This window comes from Trematomus bernacchii, unplaced genomic scaffold (genome assembly GCF_902827165.1).
Source record: "Trematomus bernacchii unplaced genomic scaffold, fTreBer1.1, whole genome shotgun sequence".
NCBI classification, from domain to species: Eukaryota; Metazoa; Chordata; class Actinopteri; order Perciformes; family Nototheniidae; genus Trematomus; species Trematomus bernacchii.
Genome location: NW_022987720.1, coordinates 14,426,592 through 14,443,295, shown reverse-complemented (window position 1 = coordinate 14,443,295; position 16,704 = coordinate 14,426,592). Strand labels below are relative to the sequence as shown.

Below are 16,704 nucleotides of genomic sequence, written 5' to 3'. Positions count from 1 at the left end.
GACTGTAGACCAGCCACCACTCTGTCAGCATGTGGAGCTTGGTCTCACAGCAGGCTGCAGTTTGCAGTGCCCTTGTTTATCCCTGTGTGGTTTAATTATCCCAGATGAGCTGAGTCAGCTCAGCAGGAACCGCAGTGTCTCCACAACTGAGCCAGATCCCTGTGCTGTGAGAGACCTTCTCGAACAATTTCTTCCCCCCCCCCCCCCCCCCCCCCATCTCTGAGGCTCTATAAGCACACAACTCTTTCCAGAGAGCTGCAGGCTGGCCATGACCCTCCTCCTCACTTTATCATGACGGACAAACATAAAATAATATATGTTTCATGATGTGAAAAATATAACTTTGAGTGGTGGGAGGAAAACAGGTGCCTGTTGCCTGGATACACAGCTTTGTCCTCACTGTTTTTGAAGACCAACCTGCCTATTTATGGAAATAGTAAGTCGATTGAATGTGTATTTTGTTTGGATAGTATTTTTCTCAAGTAAACCTTATTTAATCACAATGAAGGTGAAGTAATCAGGCAACAAGTTAGTGTTCTTTATTATTTTTGTATGCAAGCTGAGCATTGTGGAAGTGTATCCTTTGGTTCAGATGTCTGCTGCATCTATGTAAATACATATTACAGTACCAATATTTTTCGTTCTAATTTCAGAAATGCTTAGAATAGTAAAGTAACTCTGCATGAATGATTTATTAGGAAAAAATATATTTATCTTATATAAACTTTTTAATCCGTGAACCTGAGCACTCAGACTCAAAAATACATTTTGGAGAAGAAGTTTCAAGTCCTGCAACACATTGACATTTTTCTAAAAGTCATCTGAAGTTTCAGCGGCGGGCAGGCCTCTTCCGTCTCAGATTCGTCAAGCAGTCTTGATCAAAGTAGTGTGTTTACAGCACGCTTCCCTACAGCAGCAGAGCAGCGATTTGGCACTGGGGAGAAAAGCTCTTCAAACACATTATAGCCTGTGAGAATATGAAGACATTCAACTTCAATTTGTTCTTATATCAGACACTGACATATTTAGAAGGAAAAAATCGAACACATCTGTTTTAGATCAAATCGTTGGAAAGTTACTTATATACCTTCGGAGTTCCTAAGCAACCAGTGACATTGTGCTCACTGTAACGACATCATTGATGGAGAGATGCAGACTCAGAAAGAAGAGTTCTGTTTTCAGCTCCTCTTAGATGAAGAATTATAAATATGCATTGTACATATTTGTTCTTAATGTGTCCCTTTTGCTCACTTTGTAAATCATTATCAGTCTGAGCTTTATGGTTGATTCTGTTTGCGTTTTTTCCATCAATGTGCTATCCATCATCTCAGATCTTGGCGCTGATTTTGTATGGCAAACAGACAAGTAAAGCCCAACAAGGATTTGAGTGTAAGGGCAACAATCCACCGTGCCTCTGCACTCTTTGTGTCTTCTGTTGATTGAATCAAAGCAAAGGTGAAAAAGCACTCTGAGAAGCACCTAAAAGGAGCCGAAGGATATTTGTTCAACAACAGGTTTAACAAACAAGTGCACAGTTGAAGTGGAAAGTCCTTGATCCTTTTATCTCTTCTATTTGTGTTACTTCCCTCTGAGGTGTTAGGTCAGTGGGATGTTTGTGTCTGTGTGTATGTGTGTTTCCAACTATTGCTTTTAGTTCTTGGAAACATCAAGCTGTTCTCATTTCAGTGCACCATGGAGTTTCTTACATTAGTGAGGAGAAATGGCAGAAATAACTAAATGTTTAATATTTAAGCAGCAGCCTGAAATCTTTAATTAGTGCAGGTCTTGGTGAACTTTAACTGCACTATCACTGCCTCTGTAGATCTCAATTGCTGCTGTTGGAGCACACTTTTCTTTCACTTCCAGTCTGTAAAATTATCTCTAAAGCAGCACAGAATAAATGTGTACCCAACAGAAAATAGAATAATACTACTTTGTTCAAAAAGTGCAAATACCAGATCTTAGTATGAAATGGTTTCCCTCTTGCACCCTCAATTAAACGGAGATTGTTTTTCATTAAAATACGCCTGATATGGAAACGGAGAGACAAAATTGACAAATATAAATCAATACAATGTAAAGTGGAGGTTCAGCAAATCAAGCAAATCAAGGGAATGACTAAACAGCAGAGAATCAACACAGATGAGACGTTCTTACAACATAAAGGTTTAAGACTGATTTACATTACCCTCACAATTGGAAAACTCATGGGCTGATGGCGATAATTTGATATGATAGAAAGCAAAACAAGCTATCAAAATTGATAACTTTTTTTGTTATATAATGTTTTGTTAAAGAAAAAAACGTATTTGTTATTATGTTAGCAAATGCTAACCTTAACTGATGAGCACTAAACACAAATCTGAATTTCATTCATTTTGCAGGTATTTGATCACAAACCAAAGTATTTGATAAATAAAAATGTCAAGCTGATGATTGGGCTTGAGCAAAAAAGTTAATAGGATACTTCATCTGGGGAAAATGATCAACAGGATCTCGAAGAAATAACCTGCCTGTAAACCGGAGGAGAACTCTGGCATTTATCCTCCTACTTGAAAGACTGCGGAGGGATAGGGTCTGCAAAATTAGTTTATTTTGGGGATGGGCCGGATGCTCTGACCGGTCCACTTCCTGCCTGGCGCCTCTGCAACGCCTCGCGTCGCGTCGAAAAATAGACTTGAATCCTATTTTGAGCGGAACCCAGCGCCGAGACGCTTCTGGGGCGCTTCTGAGCCGTAACGCGGCGTGTCTGGTGGAATAGCACCCATTGACTAGAGTGGCCGCGATCTTTGCGAGCTTAACGGGAAGAAACTCAGCTAACTGACGATACGAACCATTTTTACCAAAACAAAACACAAGTCTCACAAGAAGCGTCTAAATGAGCCCTGAGCGAAGAAATGCTATCTCACTTAGCACAGAACTCACGGCTTAAATACCCGTATTACTTATCGTATCTGCACAAACAAGATATCGATTAGCAAACTGGGATTTCACAGATTCCAGAAATATTAGTATAATCACTGAGCGATCCGAACTCGCGATAGAGGCAGCGAAAACAGACATCACAAGACGTAGCTTCACGGAGGAAGCTTCTTACCTTAGCTGTTGTTCTGATCAAAAGTCGTGTTCAATGGCATTAAAATGATAAAAACGCTGCTGAAGGTTAATCCAATGGTTAATCCAATGTGTCTGTGTCACTTTGAAATGATTACTGATAATCCATCTTCATATGTACTAGTTTGAGCCTAGGTTTCAGTTTTCAAAGCATAACCTAGCTTTCGATATGCTGCGCGTAAATCTCTCTCCTCAATGGTAACGTTTGTGTGTGTATGTGGAACTTCCCCTTCGATTCTATTGGCTCTAACGGTTCAAAAGAGGTGTCAATCACCAAAATCGACCAATGGGTTCCAGAGAAACGGCAAATCCACCCAAATCCACCCAAATGACCCCAAAGGTGGGGTTATTTTTGCTAAACCTCTCTAAATAGGTCAAATATCACTTGTTTTGCATCAATCTTGATACAGGGTACTTATTATATGTTATAGTTTGGATTCCTAAAGCTTTTAGTCTACTATCCCATCATTCAAGGGTGGTTTTCACTATAAATAATGTCAGTGGCGAGCCGTGACTTTTATACCTAGGCCCTCTGACCCCCCCCTTCCCTCGAAAAAAAAGAAGAGTTATTACATCACAGCGTATACCACAGCGGAATATCAAAACAGCGGCCCGGGGTGCAAAACGCATCAGTGACAGCGACCCTCTACTACACAAAACAACACCATTTATATAAACACCTATCATGACAGGGCACCCACAGCCAAGTAACAATTAAAAATGAATTAAGTCGGCACGGCGGCCCACATTGAAAATTACTTAGGCCTACCTTTGATGATCAATTCACAAACACAAAGTCCATCCTCCTGTCCTTTTGGATGAAGTACTTGACGGCGGGTCATGCAGCTGATCCTTTGCCACTCCAGTTTATCATTGTAACTCAATCTTGAAAATCACTCGGTTAATAATTTCGCAACGATGTAATCACTATCACTGACATGAGCCATCATGAACGAACTTATGCTAATCATAAATCTATCGATCATAAATCTATCGATTAGATTTATGATTAGAAAATTATAAAAGTAAGGTAGACATGTGGATATTATCCGGTTGAACAAAACGTGCATTTATCTAACACGTTCGTTTTCCACAGACCTTATTTCAAGCTATTTTCCAAAATCCTATGGAGAAATCCCATTGCTTTTGTGTCGAGGGAACCCGTGCGCAGCTTACTTCCGGGTTTTAGGACGTGCCACTGCACCACTCTATAACACACATGCATCAACTTCACAGCGGGCGGAACTTGTCATAAAGTCCACGAAAATAAAGCCCACCCATTTAGAGGGAAGATATGATTGGTCAATTGTACTGTCATTTGACATTACTCTCTCGTAGAGTTACTATAGCGGGCCCTCTGTGAATTTACAGCTGGACCACCAATCACCTCCTATCTTCACAGTAACTCGCAGAGACCAGCTTCTTTAATTTAACCCTTCACATTCCAACAGAAACTGAACAGGCAGATTCGAAGGATTTGTTTATTTCGAAGTGTTATTTTAAATACAATTAAATCAAGTTATTTTGGTAAAACTAATGACATTTTTTTTTTTTTATATATTTTAAAAAGAAATGTTTTTTTTTATGTTTTCAAATATTATTTTTTAGAATATCTTAGGCCCTCAGAGAGGACGGACACTATAATTTACATTTTTTTACTATGTTCAATCTGAATTTACTTTAAAATGTAACAGGTTAATTTACCCCTTTTAGAAGTGAAGTTATGGTAATTTGTTCTGGGAATGTCATTTTTGAGCCTGAGGCCTGAAAAACAGGCTTGGGGCTTAACAGATTTAAGCACATAACCTTTATACAACACACAACACTACTTCATTAGATTTAGCCAACATAACTATCGCTCGTCTGCAGCTGGTGCAAAATGCTGCAGCAAGGCTTTTAACTGGCACATGGAAATATGACCACTTTTCCCCCATTTTGGCTTCGCTCCACTGGCTGGCAATACATTTTAGGAATCATTTCAAAATCCTTTTATTTGCTTTTAAATCCCTAAATGGCATGACCCCACCATATCTTTCTGAGCTGCTACACCCTTACACGCCCACCCGCCCTCTCAGGTCAGCAGATCAACTGCTCCTGAATGTGCCCAGAACCAGGTCAAAGCTCAGAGGGGGCCGTTGCTTCTCTGTAGCGGCTCCCACACTGTGGAACGATCTGCCCATGCATATCAGACAGGCCTCCACACTGTCTGCTTTTAAATCGCTTCTTAAAACCCACCTCTTCTCCTTAGCGTATTAACAACTTGTTGTGTTGCTTTTATTGCTTTTAAATTGTCTATTGTTTTTACTTGTTTAAAGTGCTCTATAAATAAAGCTGTATTGTATTGTAACTACTTGGTTTAGGTTACATTAATTCAGTTATTTTAACTAGACTGAAGAACCTAATTTAAAATAAGGCAATATTTGCTTTTGGTGTTCTCAAACGGGTCTGTGGGCCCTGGGAATATGTGTGTAGACCACAACTCATACTGTAATTGACTTGTAGTTTCCCTGGTAACTCCTACACATTACGTACTACCACAACGTAATGCATTGTGTAACCTATTTCTGTCAGGCTGGCCAGGACTGACCATACACACTTAGTACAGACTAAGCTAGCAGAAGTTAGGAACATGAAATATACAAATAAATGAATAAAGTACGCAAAATTATCAATCGGTAAGTGTTGGGGCTTACATGTTTAATATTTTTCGTAATAATTACATATTAATACATATTGAGGACATATGTACACATTAAAGGCTTGTTATTTAATGTGATGCTTAACAGCTGACTGTATCTCAATATGGTCAAAACTCTTACATTAAACTATTGGCAAAGCCTTTCTGGCCCTAAAAGAATTGTGAGAATGAAAGAAAGGAGAGGGGGAGCATCAAATATGCTGCAACAAATGCAAAAATAACCTGATTAGATGTGACATTTTATCATGAATTTCAAACTAACCTCAATCAAACCTCACACAATGCATCTTAATTTCTCTTTCACCCCAGTTGATCATCTACTCTCCCTTTCATGTTTTCCCACAGCGAAACACTTAACATGCTGAAGGAGAACAGAGGTGAAAGCAGAACACCACCGGAATGTATTCTCTATCATAAAAAAGCAATGAGATCTTAAGTTATGATTGTAGAAGCAGCAGATAGCATCATAATTACATCTCTTACTTTGTTGAGTCATATGTCTAATGAGTGTGATAGGGGTGATGAAATATATAGTAACTAGAAATCTATAGAGCTATCTTTGGTTCACCTGAGGCCGAAGGTCAGAAATAACAAACACTCTTATCGAAGGTGGTCTTGATTATCTTTTTAATTGAAATGCAGAACTAACTAGAACAAAACAAACACGCGGACCCTTGTTTGCTCTGATGTCTAACCCATACACACACACCACACACACTTTCTCATGTTTCTTCATATAGACACAAACACTATATAAAGGTCACTCCCAGGAAGAGATTATGAATACACAAGATGTATCTAAGGTCTGAGATCAGTGTATATGTTGTATGATCACAGATTGCTCTGTACACCGAACATGTTTTATGTTTGCATCTATCTGGCCAACTGGGTTATGAAAATATCTCCTTTAGCAAGTGGGATGGATAGTAATTGATTTTTTCTGATATGTTATGGATGATTAATCAGCAATGAAAATAATTGTTAGAGTCCTAGTGCTAAGTTCATCCATTGTACAAACAAGTTAGTTTTCAGAAACATGTAAAGTCACCATCGTGACGCGTGCTGTACTTCGGATTTGATTTGAGTTCCATTTAATCTTTTGATGCCTCTTCATGTTTCTGTGTGATGTCATGTTGTCCTGAGAATAGTTAAGTACATTCTCAAAATCAATGTTTTTATTATTTTGCCGATTCACATTATTGCAGATGCTGAAAGTCACCTGTATTGATGAAAGCAAAAACCTTTTAAAATTCAGCCGATACAGACCAAGGAAATGTATCAGCCTTTCTCAGCGCTTGAAATGTGTGAATGTTGGAGTTGCAACAAGCACTTAATCATTTATAGATATTTGTTTGTACCAACAGCAGAAAAACACAATGTTGAGCAATAATGTAACTACACAAAAGTATGTCTCATTGGATCTCTGCCTACTGTACATATATCGTTAGTTGAATGGCAAAGTAGTTATTTAGTTCATTGTTTTTAATTATAATCAACACATTCCTTTACCAAAGACCAGAACCAGCAATGACTATACATTTTGCTAGCAAATTATTGCAAATACCTTTGCAGCCTTATCGCTTATACCCCTCCACAGTACAAACACCATAAAAACCCACTTAAGGGTCCCACTAGGCGACATATCCCTTTATCACAATAAACAACTAATGTAGTTAGTGCCTATATTTTCATACGCAGGCGTCATTGTGGAGGAGGCTTTACGGTGCAGTTCTTTGTTTACCCTGCTTAATGTTTATTGTGATGAAGGAATATGGCTTTTTTATGTGTTTATATACAACGGATGCTAATTATGTAAAAGGATATGGTAACTCATGATAGTTTTCTATCATTTGTTTCCCTTTTACTTGACACATTAACACTAATAACTATATTCTGGTCCTATTATGGCATTAAGTCATCAAATAGAAATTGAGGGGGAACCCTTGTCCACTACGCTCTTAATGTTTTGCTTTAAATGTGTGGCAATAATAAGGGGAGAACCGCTCCCTGCTTCAACATGACAATGGCCCCCGTTCATAAAGAAATGACAAGTTAATCATAATATATGATTAAACAATGTTTTGTTTTAATGAATTGAATGTAGCCTGAATTTGCACATGAATACCAGATAACACAAAATGGCTAAAAGTACCTAAACCTAATCAGCCAAAACATAGTAAATGGCTGACTTAACAGATGCTCTTGCGGTTAAAAAGGGAGCCAGGTTCTTAAATCTGGTGGAAAGCCTGAAACCAGGAGAGTGGAGGCTGTTTTATGTTATTGCTATATGTTCAGCAATCACAGGAGCTGCATTTTTCAAGGGTCCACATACCTCTACCATATGCTGCCTCCCAAAAGTTGCCTTTACCTTTTGCGCACATAATGTAAATAGTGACTTTTTAATTAAACTGTGTTCATGCCTTACTTTATTTGGGTGATATGTCAGAAGAAATAACAGGAACCAATACCTCATCAAAACATTTATAGCAGCAGCAGAAGAATAATCAATGGTAACGGGCCGATACACCTACAGTAGATATTTTGACAATGCCAGATGTTCAAAATATATGTTTGAATAAGGAACAGGCTTGGTGGTTTTCATTACTCATCATACTGCTTTTTTTTCCTCTTCATTCGCTGTGTGCTTTGATGTATATTATTATGTTAGTATTGATCATGGGATACTACAATGCTAATATCAATCAATCAATGATTTAGCTGGCTTGTGTCAGGATATTGTTAATGACATAATGCCTGGCAACACATAGCTAAAAGCCTCTTAATGGAATATCACACATGATAAAGAACAAGACCAGGAAAGAGTAGAAACCAGGAAAGGACATAAACTTGTCAGCCACATGCAAGTAAATGACCTTCATGTCAAAGTATGACAGTATACATTACATGGCAGAGAGGAGACAGCAGAGGAAAGGACACAGCAATGATTCAACTCCCTGATCCCACATGAAGAGTCTGCAGTCTGTTATCAGTGCACACATTAATGCACTTTCTTCTCTATTTCCTTTTCTATTACTACACACACACACAGACTGATTATCTCTGACAAACAGACGGATGTTTCCTCTATACTTTTTTACAAACACATCCGTAATAGATCCACACACTGTAATCTCTCAGAATTTTGCAAAAATAAATAGTTTGATCCCTTCATCTTTCCTTTAATGTGAATGCATCCAAGCTGTCGCCGTATAAGCCAGATGTTTGATTGATGGCTGTATCAGAGTAGGGTGATATTGCTTTTGTGTGTGTGTGTGTGTGTGTGTGTGTGTGTGTGTGTGTGTGTGTGTGTGTGTGTGTGTGTGTGTGTGTGTGTGTGTGTGTTGTGTGTGTGTGTGTGTGTGTGTGTGTGTGTGTGTGTGTGTGTGTGTGTGTGTGTGTGTGTGTGTGTGTGTGTGTGTGTGTGTGTGTGTGTGTGTGTGTGTGTGTGTGTGTCGTCTGTGCAAGGCTGGTCATGCTGAAAGGCTGTGATGCCTGTTAGTTGCAGACACCTCGAGGTGTCCTGCTGACCGTCCAGCAGTGGCAAGCTTTGATTGAATGTCCAGGAGCTCACCACTGAAAGTTAGGACATTATCGATTTCTTCCAAGACTGCTCTCCCTTTCTTTTCCTATAAAGGTTATGGCTCTCTTCGTCCTTGCCCGTGTGTGTGTGTGTGTGTGTGTGTGTGTGTGTCTTCTTCATACCTGTGTTTGATGTCAAGACAAAGTGGAAAGCACATCTCTGAGAGTTTTAAGGGTCTCAAAACGTTGTGTCTTTAAGTAGTAACAGCCACTGAATGTTTCAAACAGGAAATGTGGTTTCTTCCTCTCAGCAAGAAAAATAAGAAAAATCCCTGCACTCTTTTGTTTGTTTCATGACTGAGTAACTCATCCATCTGGGTCTCACCATCTGTCTTCCCTTTCAGAGGATACAACCTTCGAAGCAGGTGTGCGGGTGCAGATCCACAGCCAGGCGGAGCCCCCGTTTGTTCACGAGCTGGGCTTTGGCGTGGCCCCCGGCTTCCAGACTTTTGTAGCAACACAGGAGCAGAGGGTAGGTGTCCCTGACTTCCCATTCTACACAGTTAATAGCTTTTTTTAATCTCTCCTCCTCTTGTGCTGTTTTTCACTTCTAATCCGCATGTTCAGCTTATCGCTCAGAGATACAAAAAAAAAAAAAACCTCTATGATAAATGACTTGCCAAAAGAGGCATGATGGGATTGTTTGTATGCATGTGTGTTAGTGCTGTGTGTGTGTCGCAATACCCTCTAGACCCTTAGACCCCTCTGTGGTCTCTTGGGGATGATTGACTGACAAATGATATCTTTCCCCACTGTCGGTGGCTTTGACCTTGTTGGTAGAGAGGTGCTACACTCCAACTCAGCCCCACTCAATCATCCTGCAGCTTTGTATCCCATCACACAAGGCCACCATTAAAGTCTGCAGGTCTAACAGATATAGACAGCCGGAGGTATTTAATGCAAATAGCCTTTCCTCGTTCACCACAAGCTCCTGCTTCACAATGTTGTTTTTCTCTTCTCCATCCTATCTATTGGCTCGAGTTGAACATGTTTCAGTGAAGGTGTTTCGACACTGCCAAACTGAATGAAATCTCGATATTGTGACGGCTCTCAGCTGTGTCGGTTAAGAATCCATTTTACCAGGGATATTACTCCTGCCTATAACCGTGTCCATTCCTTTGTTGTTTTCCCTGCCTACCTATTTTATACCTCTTTTCTTGTTTTGCTCCCATGTTAAGCTTTTAAGAAATGTATTGCCTGGCCAAATAGCGGGAGCTGACTGGATTGCCATACTTAGACAGATTTCTGTCATTGCCTTCTCATTTTGCCTCCCCCCGCATTTTAATGCAGTGTCTGTTCCTTTGGCAACTGGGCTGTCAGTTTACTAGACCTTAAACCATGGTCACTTGGATACAATACTGACATATTAAGAACATTTTAAATGTCAAAGGCAAGAGAACTGCAGAGTCTGGTGATAGTTCTCTGTGGGTTCAATCCCGATGAGCAACCTCTTTCAAAAACTCCTTTGGTATTATGAAAGTTTCGATTATAGCCACTTAAAGTAATTGGGGTTACAGTCGACTTTCTCCAGAAGCTTGATTTCTTAATCATCATGTGAAGAACAAAACTGTTTTGCATAATAAGGGTAGGGATTTAGAGAATTTTTATTTCCCAAGCTCAATTCCTCCTGGGGAAAGAGGATTTGCCTAAACATTGGTTAGTGCATGACAAAGATTTTGGACCATGCTTTAGAATGAAAAATATGTTGTTTTTTAAGAAAGGAGCAAAAAATAGTGCTAAGATAAAATTTATTTTGAATACTATTGCAACAAATGAAAATAAATATTTACACAACATATAAATAAGTAAGAAACTGAGAACAGTAAAATAAAATGTGACAAATATGTTGATTTATTGTTTTCCACCGACAAGTTGTTAGTAGGGATTTACATTATCCAGCCTCACAGCCTCACAGCTGGATAATGTGTTCTCAATTGTATAAGTGAGTGACTGAAAATCCATTGTGAACCTCGCTTCACTTCCGCTCAGTGAAGTGCTGCGAGGCAGAGTCACCTGAGTGTTATAGGAAGGAGGAGATCTATCCAGTGAGGGTTAGGCCTCCTGGGTAATGAGCCTCCAGGGCTTCTATCTCTGTTCGCCTGTCAGCCCACTTCTGTGACTGACAGGGGTGAAGAGAGTCCCTCCTCTGCCTGTCTGCCTGCCTGCTGGGAAAACACTGCCCCGCTCCACAAACACACACAGTGGGGAACGTATTCAATTGAGCTAATTAATGCAGAACTGCACTTTGTATCAGAAGTCTGAGAAAATCCCTCCTGCTGCTGGATGTTCCCACCTGTCTTTTCAAGCTGCTTCTTCTGAAACCCGGAGGGCTCTTTCGAATACGTCCAAAAACAACCCTGATTATGACGATTGAGTTAAGTATCTAGGGCAGAGATTAGGTAAGGGGCCTTGTGGAAGGTGTTTTTTAAAGAAATGGTGATTACGGGATCTCTGTAATGATGCCAATCATTCTAAGTGTGAAAATTACTTTGACAGAGAGTTTAAATGAGCTAATTTGGGCTTATAATGTTGGACTTCGATCAAAGCAGCTCAATCAAGTTAGCTCAAGGCACAGAGCACACAGCCTATAGTTAAGGTTTGAATCAGTTTCACATGGAGACAGGCAATTTAAAAATATAAGCTCTCCAGACATAGAAATTACCCCTCTGTGGGCTTTTGACTGAATCTGAAAGGGCATGGTGTTCCGTTGGGTCAGAGAGCCATTCTTCCCAAGGATGAAAAAGTCTTAATTATAGCATTATTCCTTTGCTGCCTCTCGATTCTAGCGTAGTCTTTGTGTTTCAGTTTGGCTCTGCAGAGGGCTTTCATTTATCTTTGTAATTGTGTCTTCTTCTGTACACCTGTTTGATGTTGTGGTTCATTTCAAACCAGCACTCTTCAGACGACCATTACACAATGAAAAGTAAAAACCCACCTTGTTCTCAAATACACATTTTTTAACGATGTCCCCTGCCGACGAACTTGGAAAAGCCTAATTAAAGTATTGAGCTGGTACAACAGGGGGATGAAACGCTGATTAATAACAGGCCTCATCTCTTATTACATAGACCATAATTAGGTCAACAGGTTCTAGTGATATTGAGCTCCTTGGATTATCTGATTACAGAGAAATAATCGGATCTCCAATCAGCCACGTCTGACTATAATTAGGCCAGAAGTAGAGATTAGCTGAGGTGTGAAGGTGGTTGTAAAGGTCAAGGCTTCCTCAGAAGCTCTTTTCTTAAGTCCCTAATAAAATTAATAGCATCTGGATGTCGGAACTCATCACTAGTGCTTGCTGCTGACTTCAGGAAGGGTATGTTTAATAACCATAGGAGACATTGTAGCTGTGCCAAAAAAAGGCCAGAAGCTTTTGGACGCTGTAATATACAGCATGCTAGATTGCTGTTATACTATTATAGATTGTGTTTCAATCTTATCGTTGCACGTGTTGGTGAAATGATCTGAATACCTAAAGCATTAAACTCAGAAACACAGATACAACATTGCCTTAGAGGAAGGGCAGGGTTTCAAATTCTGTTAGTACCAACAAGTAAACTGAGGCCAAATTTCACCTGGCAGGATGTTGTGTTTTCGCCTCTTCCCCAAAAATTGCGCTGTTGGCAGAGGAAGAGGCCTCAGTTGGGAAGCATTGTGATGAGAATGAGGGGAACTGGGGAGCAGAGGGTGGTGGGTGATGGATAGCGAGTGCACAGCTAGAGCACGCTGCCTGTGTTTGGAGCAGATGGGCCTCCACACCGCTCTGCCCGGTGTCCCTCGTTCTTCATCTGCTGTCCCAGCCCTCCGAGCCACAGGAGCAGGAGGAGAACATTTGGAGTTGTTGTGCTCCCATGGCAGGGTGTTGTGGGATTTTTCCTGACAGAGTCTGGCTATCTGTTGAATTGTTTTCCACACTGCCTTGTTTTTGAGAGTCTCTTCTGCTTCTCTGTACTGGCTGGGTTTCAAGGACTAAGGAACGCATTTAGGAGGGATGCTGTCGGGATCTGTCCACATTATACATGGATTTCCTCTATGTATGTTTGTGGCTAAGATGGTCCCAAGTCTTAAAAAGAGTAAAGTTCTAACTTTATTTGTCATAGTTTTCTTGTTTGTGGTTATGGGCTTTTAGGCGAGGCTATAGATCATTTGCATTGAGCAGACCTTTTAACCTTTTGTGGGTAGTTTCAGTCAGCACCGGCAGAACTGTAGCAAGAATGGTTGCACCTTCTAATATTGGGCAAATGTCAGCTATTGCAAAACCATGGAATAACTGAAATTGATTATTTTGAATCCATCCATCGTTTTTCACAATGTATCCAGATGCCCTTAATTATATATAAGATATAACTTGGAATCATTGTTATGTACTGTACAGCTTGTAAACACTTGTTTCAAAGCAGTATTGTCTTCATTGTTTTTTCCATTATTGTTTTCTCCGGTGTTTCTGTGAAAAATGCATTTAATTCCACCACTTGGAATTAAGAAAGTCTTGCATTTCATTTGGTAAACCCTGCAGAAACTCTGGTGCCTTAATTAACCCCCACACTCCTTTCTCACCTGTAGATAACCTACCTGCCTCCCCCATGGGGAGAGTGCGAGTCAAAGGCTCTGGAGTCTGGGTTCTTCCAGGTCTACAGTGTGACCGCCTGCAGGATTGACTGTGAAACACGCTACATTGTAGAAAACTGTAACTGCCGGATGGTGCACATGCCTGGTAAGTGTCACTGGCCTGACTTCAACACTCACAACATAAAGAATAGAGCAAGTCAATACTGAATAAGATTGTGGCATTAAAGAAATGTGTTCAAATGGGCTGTATTTCTACATTCATCCAGCAAGCTCTCTTGAACTTGATGTTTAAACACTTAAACACATTGACTGAATTCCTCCCCTTTATAACTGTTTGTAGGTGATGCTTCGTACTGTACGCCTGAGCAGTACAAAGACTGCGCCGAGCCTGCACTTGGTAAGCCTGCACATACACACAAACCCATGAACATGACTTAAGACGACATTCATGCTGTATTTCCTGGTTTACATATCGTTATTTGCCTCAGAAAATATGTTTGGATAATCTTTTTTTCCTGTTGATACATAGCTTTAATGCTAAACCTGATGATGAGCAACACCGCAGAGCATGTTAAGCTTAAGACAGCTCAGCTCAAGAGCAGCGACAGTATCATCAGTAAATCCAAAGCACTGTAGTAGGAAACACGTCTTCTTTGGGAAGTTTGATAGCCACCATACTGTCACTCCTCTCCGTCCGTTATCATTTCAAAAGGAAATTACGCTGTCAAAAAGGGCTCTGCAGGCACACAAACGGTCTACTGGTAAGAGTATTTTCAGTATACTATCAATGGTGGAACCTACTCAAAGGAAAACTTCAGGATTTTCAACCTGGATCTTAATTTACCATGTGTTTGTCCAAGTGACTAATGGGGACAACCATTATTTTTAATTGTTACACTATCGAACAAGCAGCAGAAAAAGGTGCTGCAAGGTTATCTTCTCGGCCATTGAACTGAAATGTTTGTGTTTTCCACTGAGAGGCCCATGTGGTATTATAATTGTCTGACAATATTATGGAATTTTTTTCTCCAGTTTGTGTCTTATTAAATCTAGCCAGGGGGACTTTTTAGCAGAGAGACAACGGTGGAAGCATGTCACGACTGAATATGTTGCTGATTTTAACAATGTGCATAAAGCCTAACTCTTTCGCGAAACTTGGTTAGAGCCATAAACAAACAGACTGGAATCATTGTTATGTACTGTACAGCTCATACGGTGATTACAAACATTGAATTTCTCTGTAAGTTACTTTGTTTAATGTTGTCGGACCCTTCAATAACAATCTGAACCTGTCAGTCGCAAAAACAAGTATTTCAAATTACATACATGAAGTTAATCAATCAGTTTTCCTGTAACTTTCAAATGTATCAAAATAACAGAACGAATCTCAATAGTTCCCCTTGTGTGACTAGAGCTCATCAAGTCAGCTATCAACATCAGAGCAGACAGGGACTGCAGTGCAATGGTTGAAGTTAAGGGATGACTGGTCAGATAGATAATGCCTAATATTTCCGTCATTGAAGTCAATTAAACAACTGTATTAGAGGTCTTTTGGCAGCCTGTCCTCCTTTCCTTCTAATTCGAGTTTTTATGATACGTTTTTTTAAACTTGGCTCGTCCAGCTGTTTTAAGATATTGAACTGATATTTTCTCTGCCCTGATGTTTCAGTGTAAAGGTTTACCTGTTGTTGAAGCCTCAGACCATAGAGACACTAATGAAATAAAGATGAGATTAGTTTTTTTGTCTATCTAAATTAGAATCAATGGAAAGTGTTTAAAAGTCCAGAGGTATTCGCTGGATCACAAAGGGATGGATCTTATCTGCAGGACAATAAAAACAGTAGTTTTGTTACCTCAACCCAAAATAAGTTGTTTTGTTTGAATGCCAACCTTGAACATGTGTTTAAAATGACAATGTCAAGTTTCACTTTCACAACAGTTTGCCCTGTTTGAACCATTTCAATGGCAGTGATAACAACTAATGCCGGCCATTTAATAGGCTGATATCATTCAAAACGGGTACTAAAACATTAAACAATTCTCTCAGTGGTCTTCTCTTTTTCAGTAACATACTGTACATCTACAGTAACAAAGCCATTACACTACAGACCCTTTGTTCAGTGCAATCTCTTGTCTGGGGGACTCATTTCACATAAAAAAGCAATTGCACAGCCGTGGTTTATTAGGCAATGAGACGAGGCGAGATAATGTTTTAAGTTACCTTGACGTGACTCCAGATCTTCCAATATGTGTGCAGCCCACCGGAGCTCTGTATCAGAAAAAAGATGCATGGCTGTGAACACCGAGGGGGATAATAAAAGCATGAAATGGTATAATCGTGCAATACATCCTTCTACTGTTGCCGTGGCGATGAATAAATATGATCCGACGATTGGGTCCGACTCGGTCCAGTGCCTCCTTTTAGATGGCTTTCCTTTTTTCGAAATGTATTCAAGCCCATTGGTCGGTTTAAACCCTTTAAACAGTACACATGTTTTGGACTCGATGTCTTCCATGTGAATTACTGTGAGGGTAAAATATTATGAATATATATTATCTCGTAATCGGGGGAACTCTTTTAAGACTCTATATGACCCTGTTGGAAACGTAAGTCATAGCTCTATGATTAAAGAGACTAAAGGGACTCACTGAAGATTAATTCATTTTTCTAACATAATTATTAATAAATTATAGCATACTATAATATACAATACAGAATTAAAGCCTCTGTTACCCATATTATT

The 16,704-nt window shown here is 39.8% G+C and overlaps 1 protein-coding gene across 1 annotated transcript in view; it reads left to right on the top strand.

The window, feature by feature from the left end:
* Window positions 1-16,704, top strand: part of asic2 (acid-sensing (proton-gated) ion channel 2) — a 102,611-nt gene that overhangs the window by 76,748 nt on the left and 9,159 nt on the right. Inside the window, exons 3-5 of the mRNA XM_034143861.1 lie at window positions 9,736-9,863; window positions 13,955-14,105; window positions 14,301-14,357. Coding sequence (XP_033999752.1) covers window positions 9,736-9,863; window positions 13,955-14,105; window positions 14,301-14,357 — 336 coding nt within the window. The remainder of the gene's footprint in view (window positions 1-9,735; window positions 9,864-13,954; window positions 14,106-14,300; window positions 14,358-16,704) is intronic.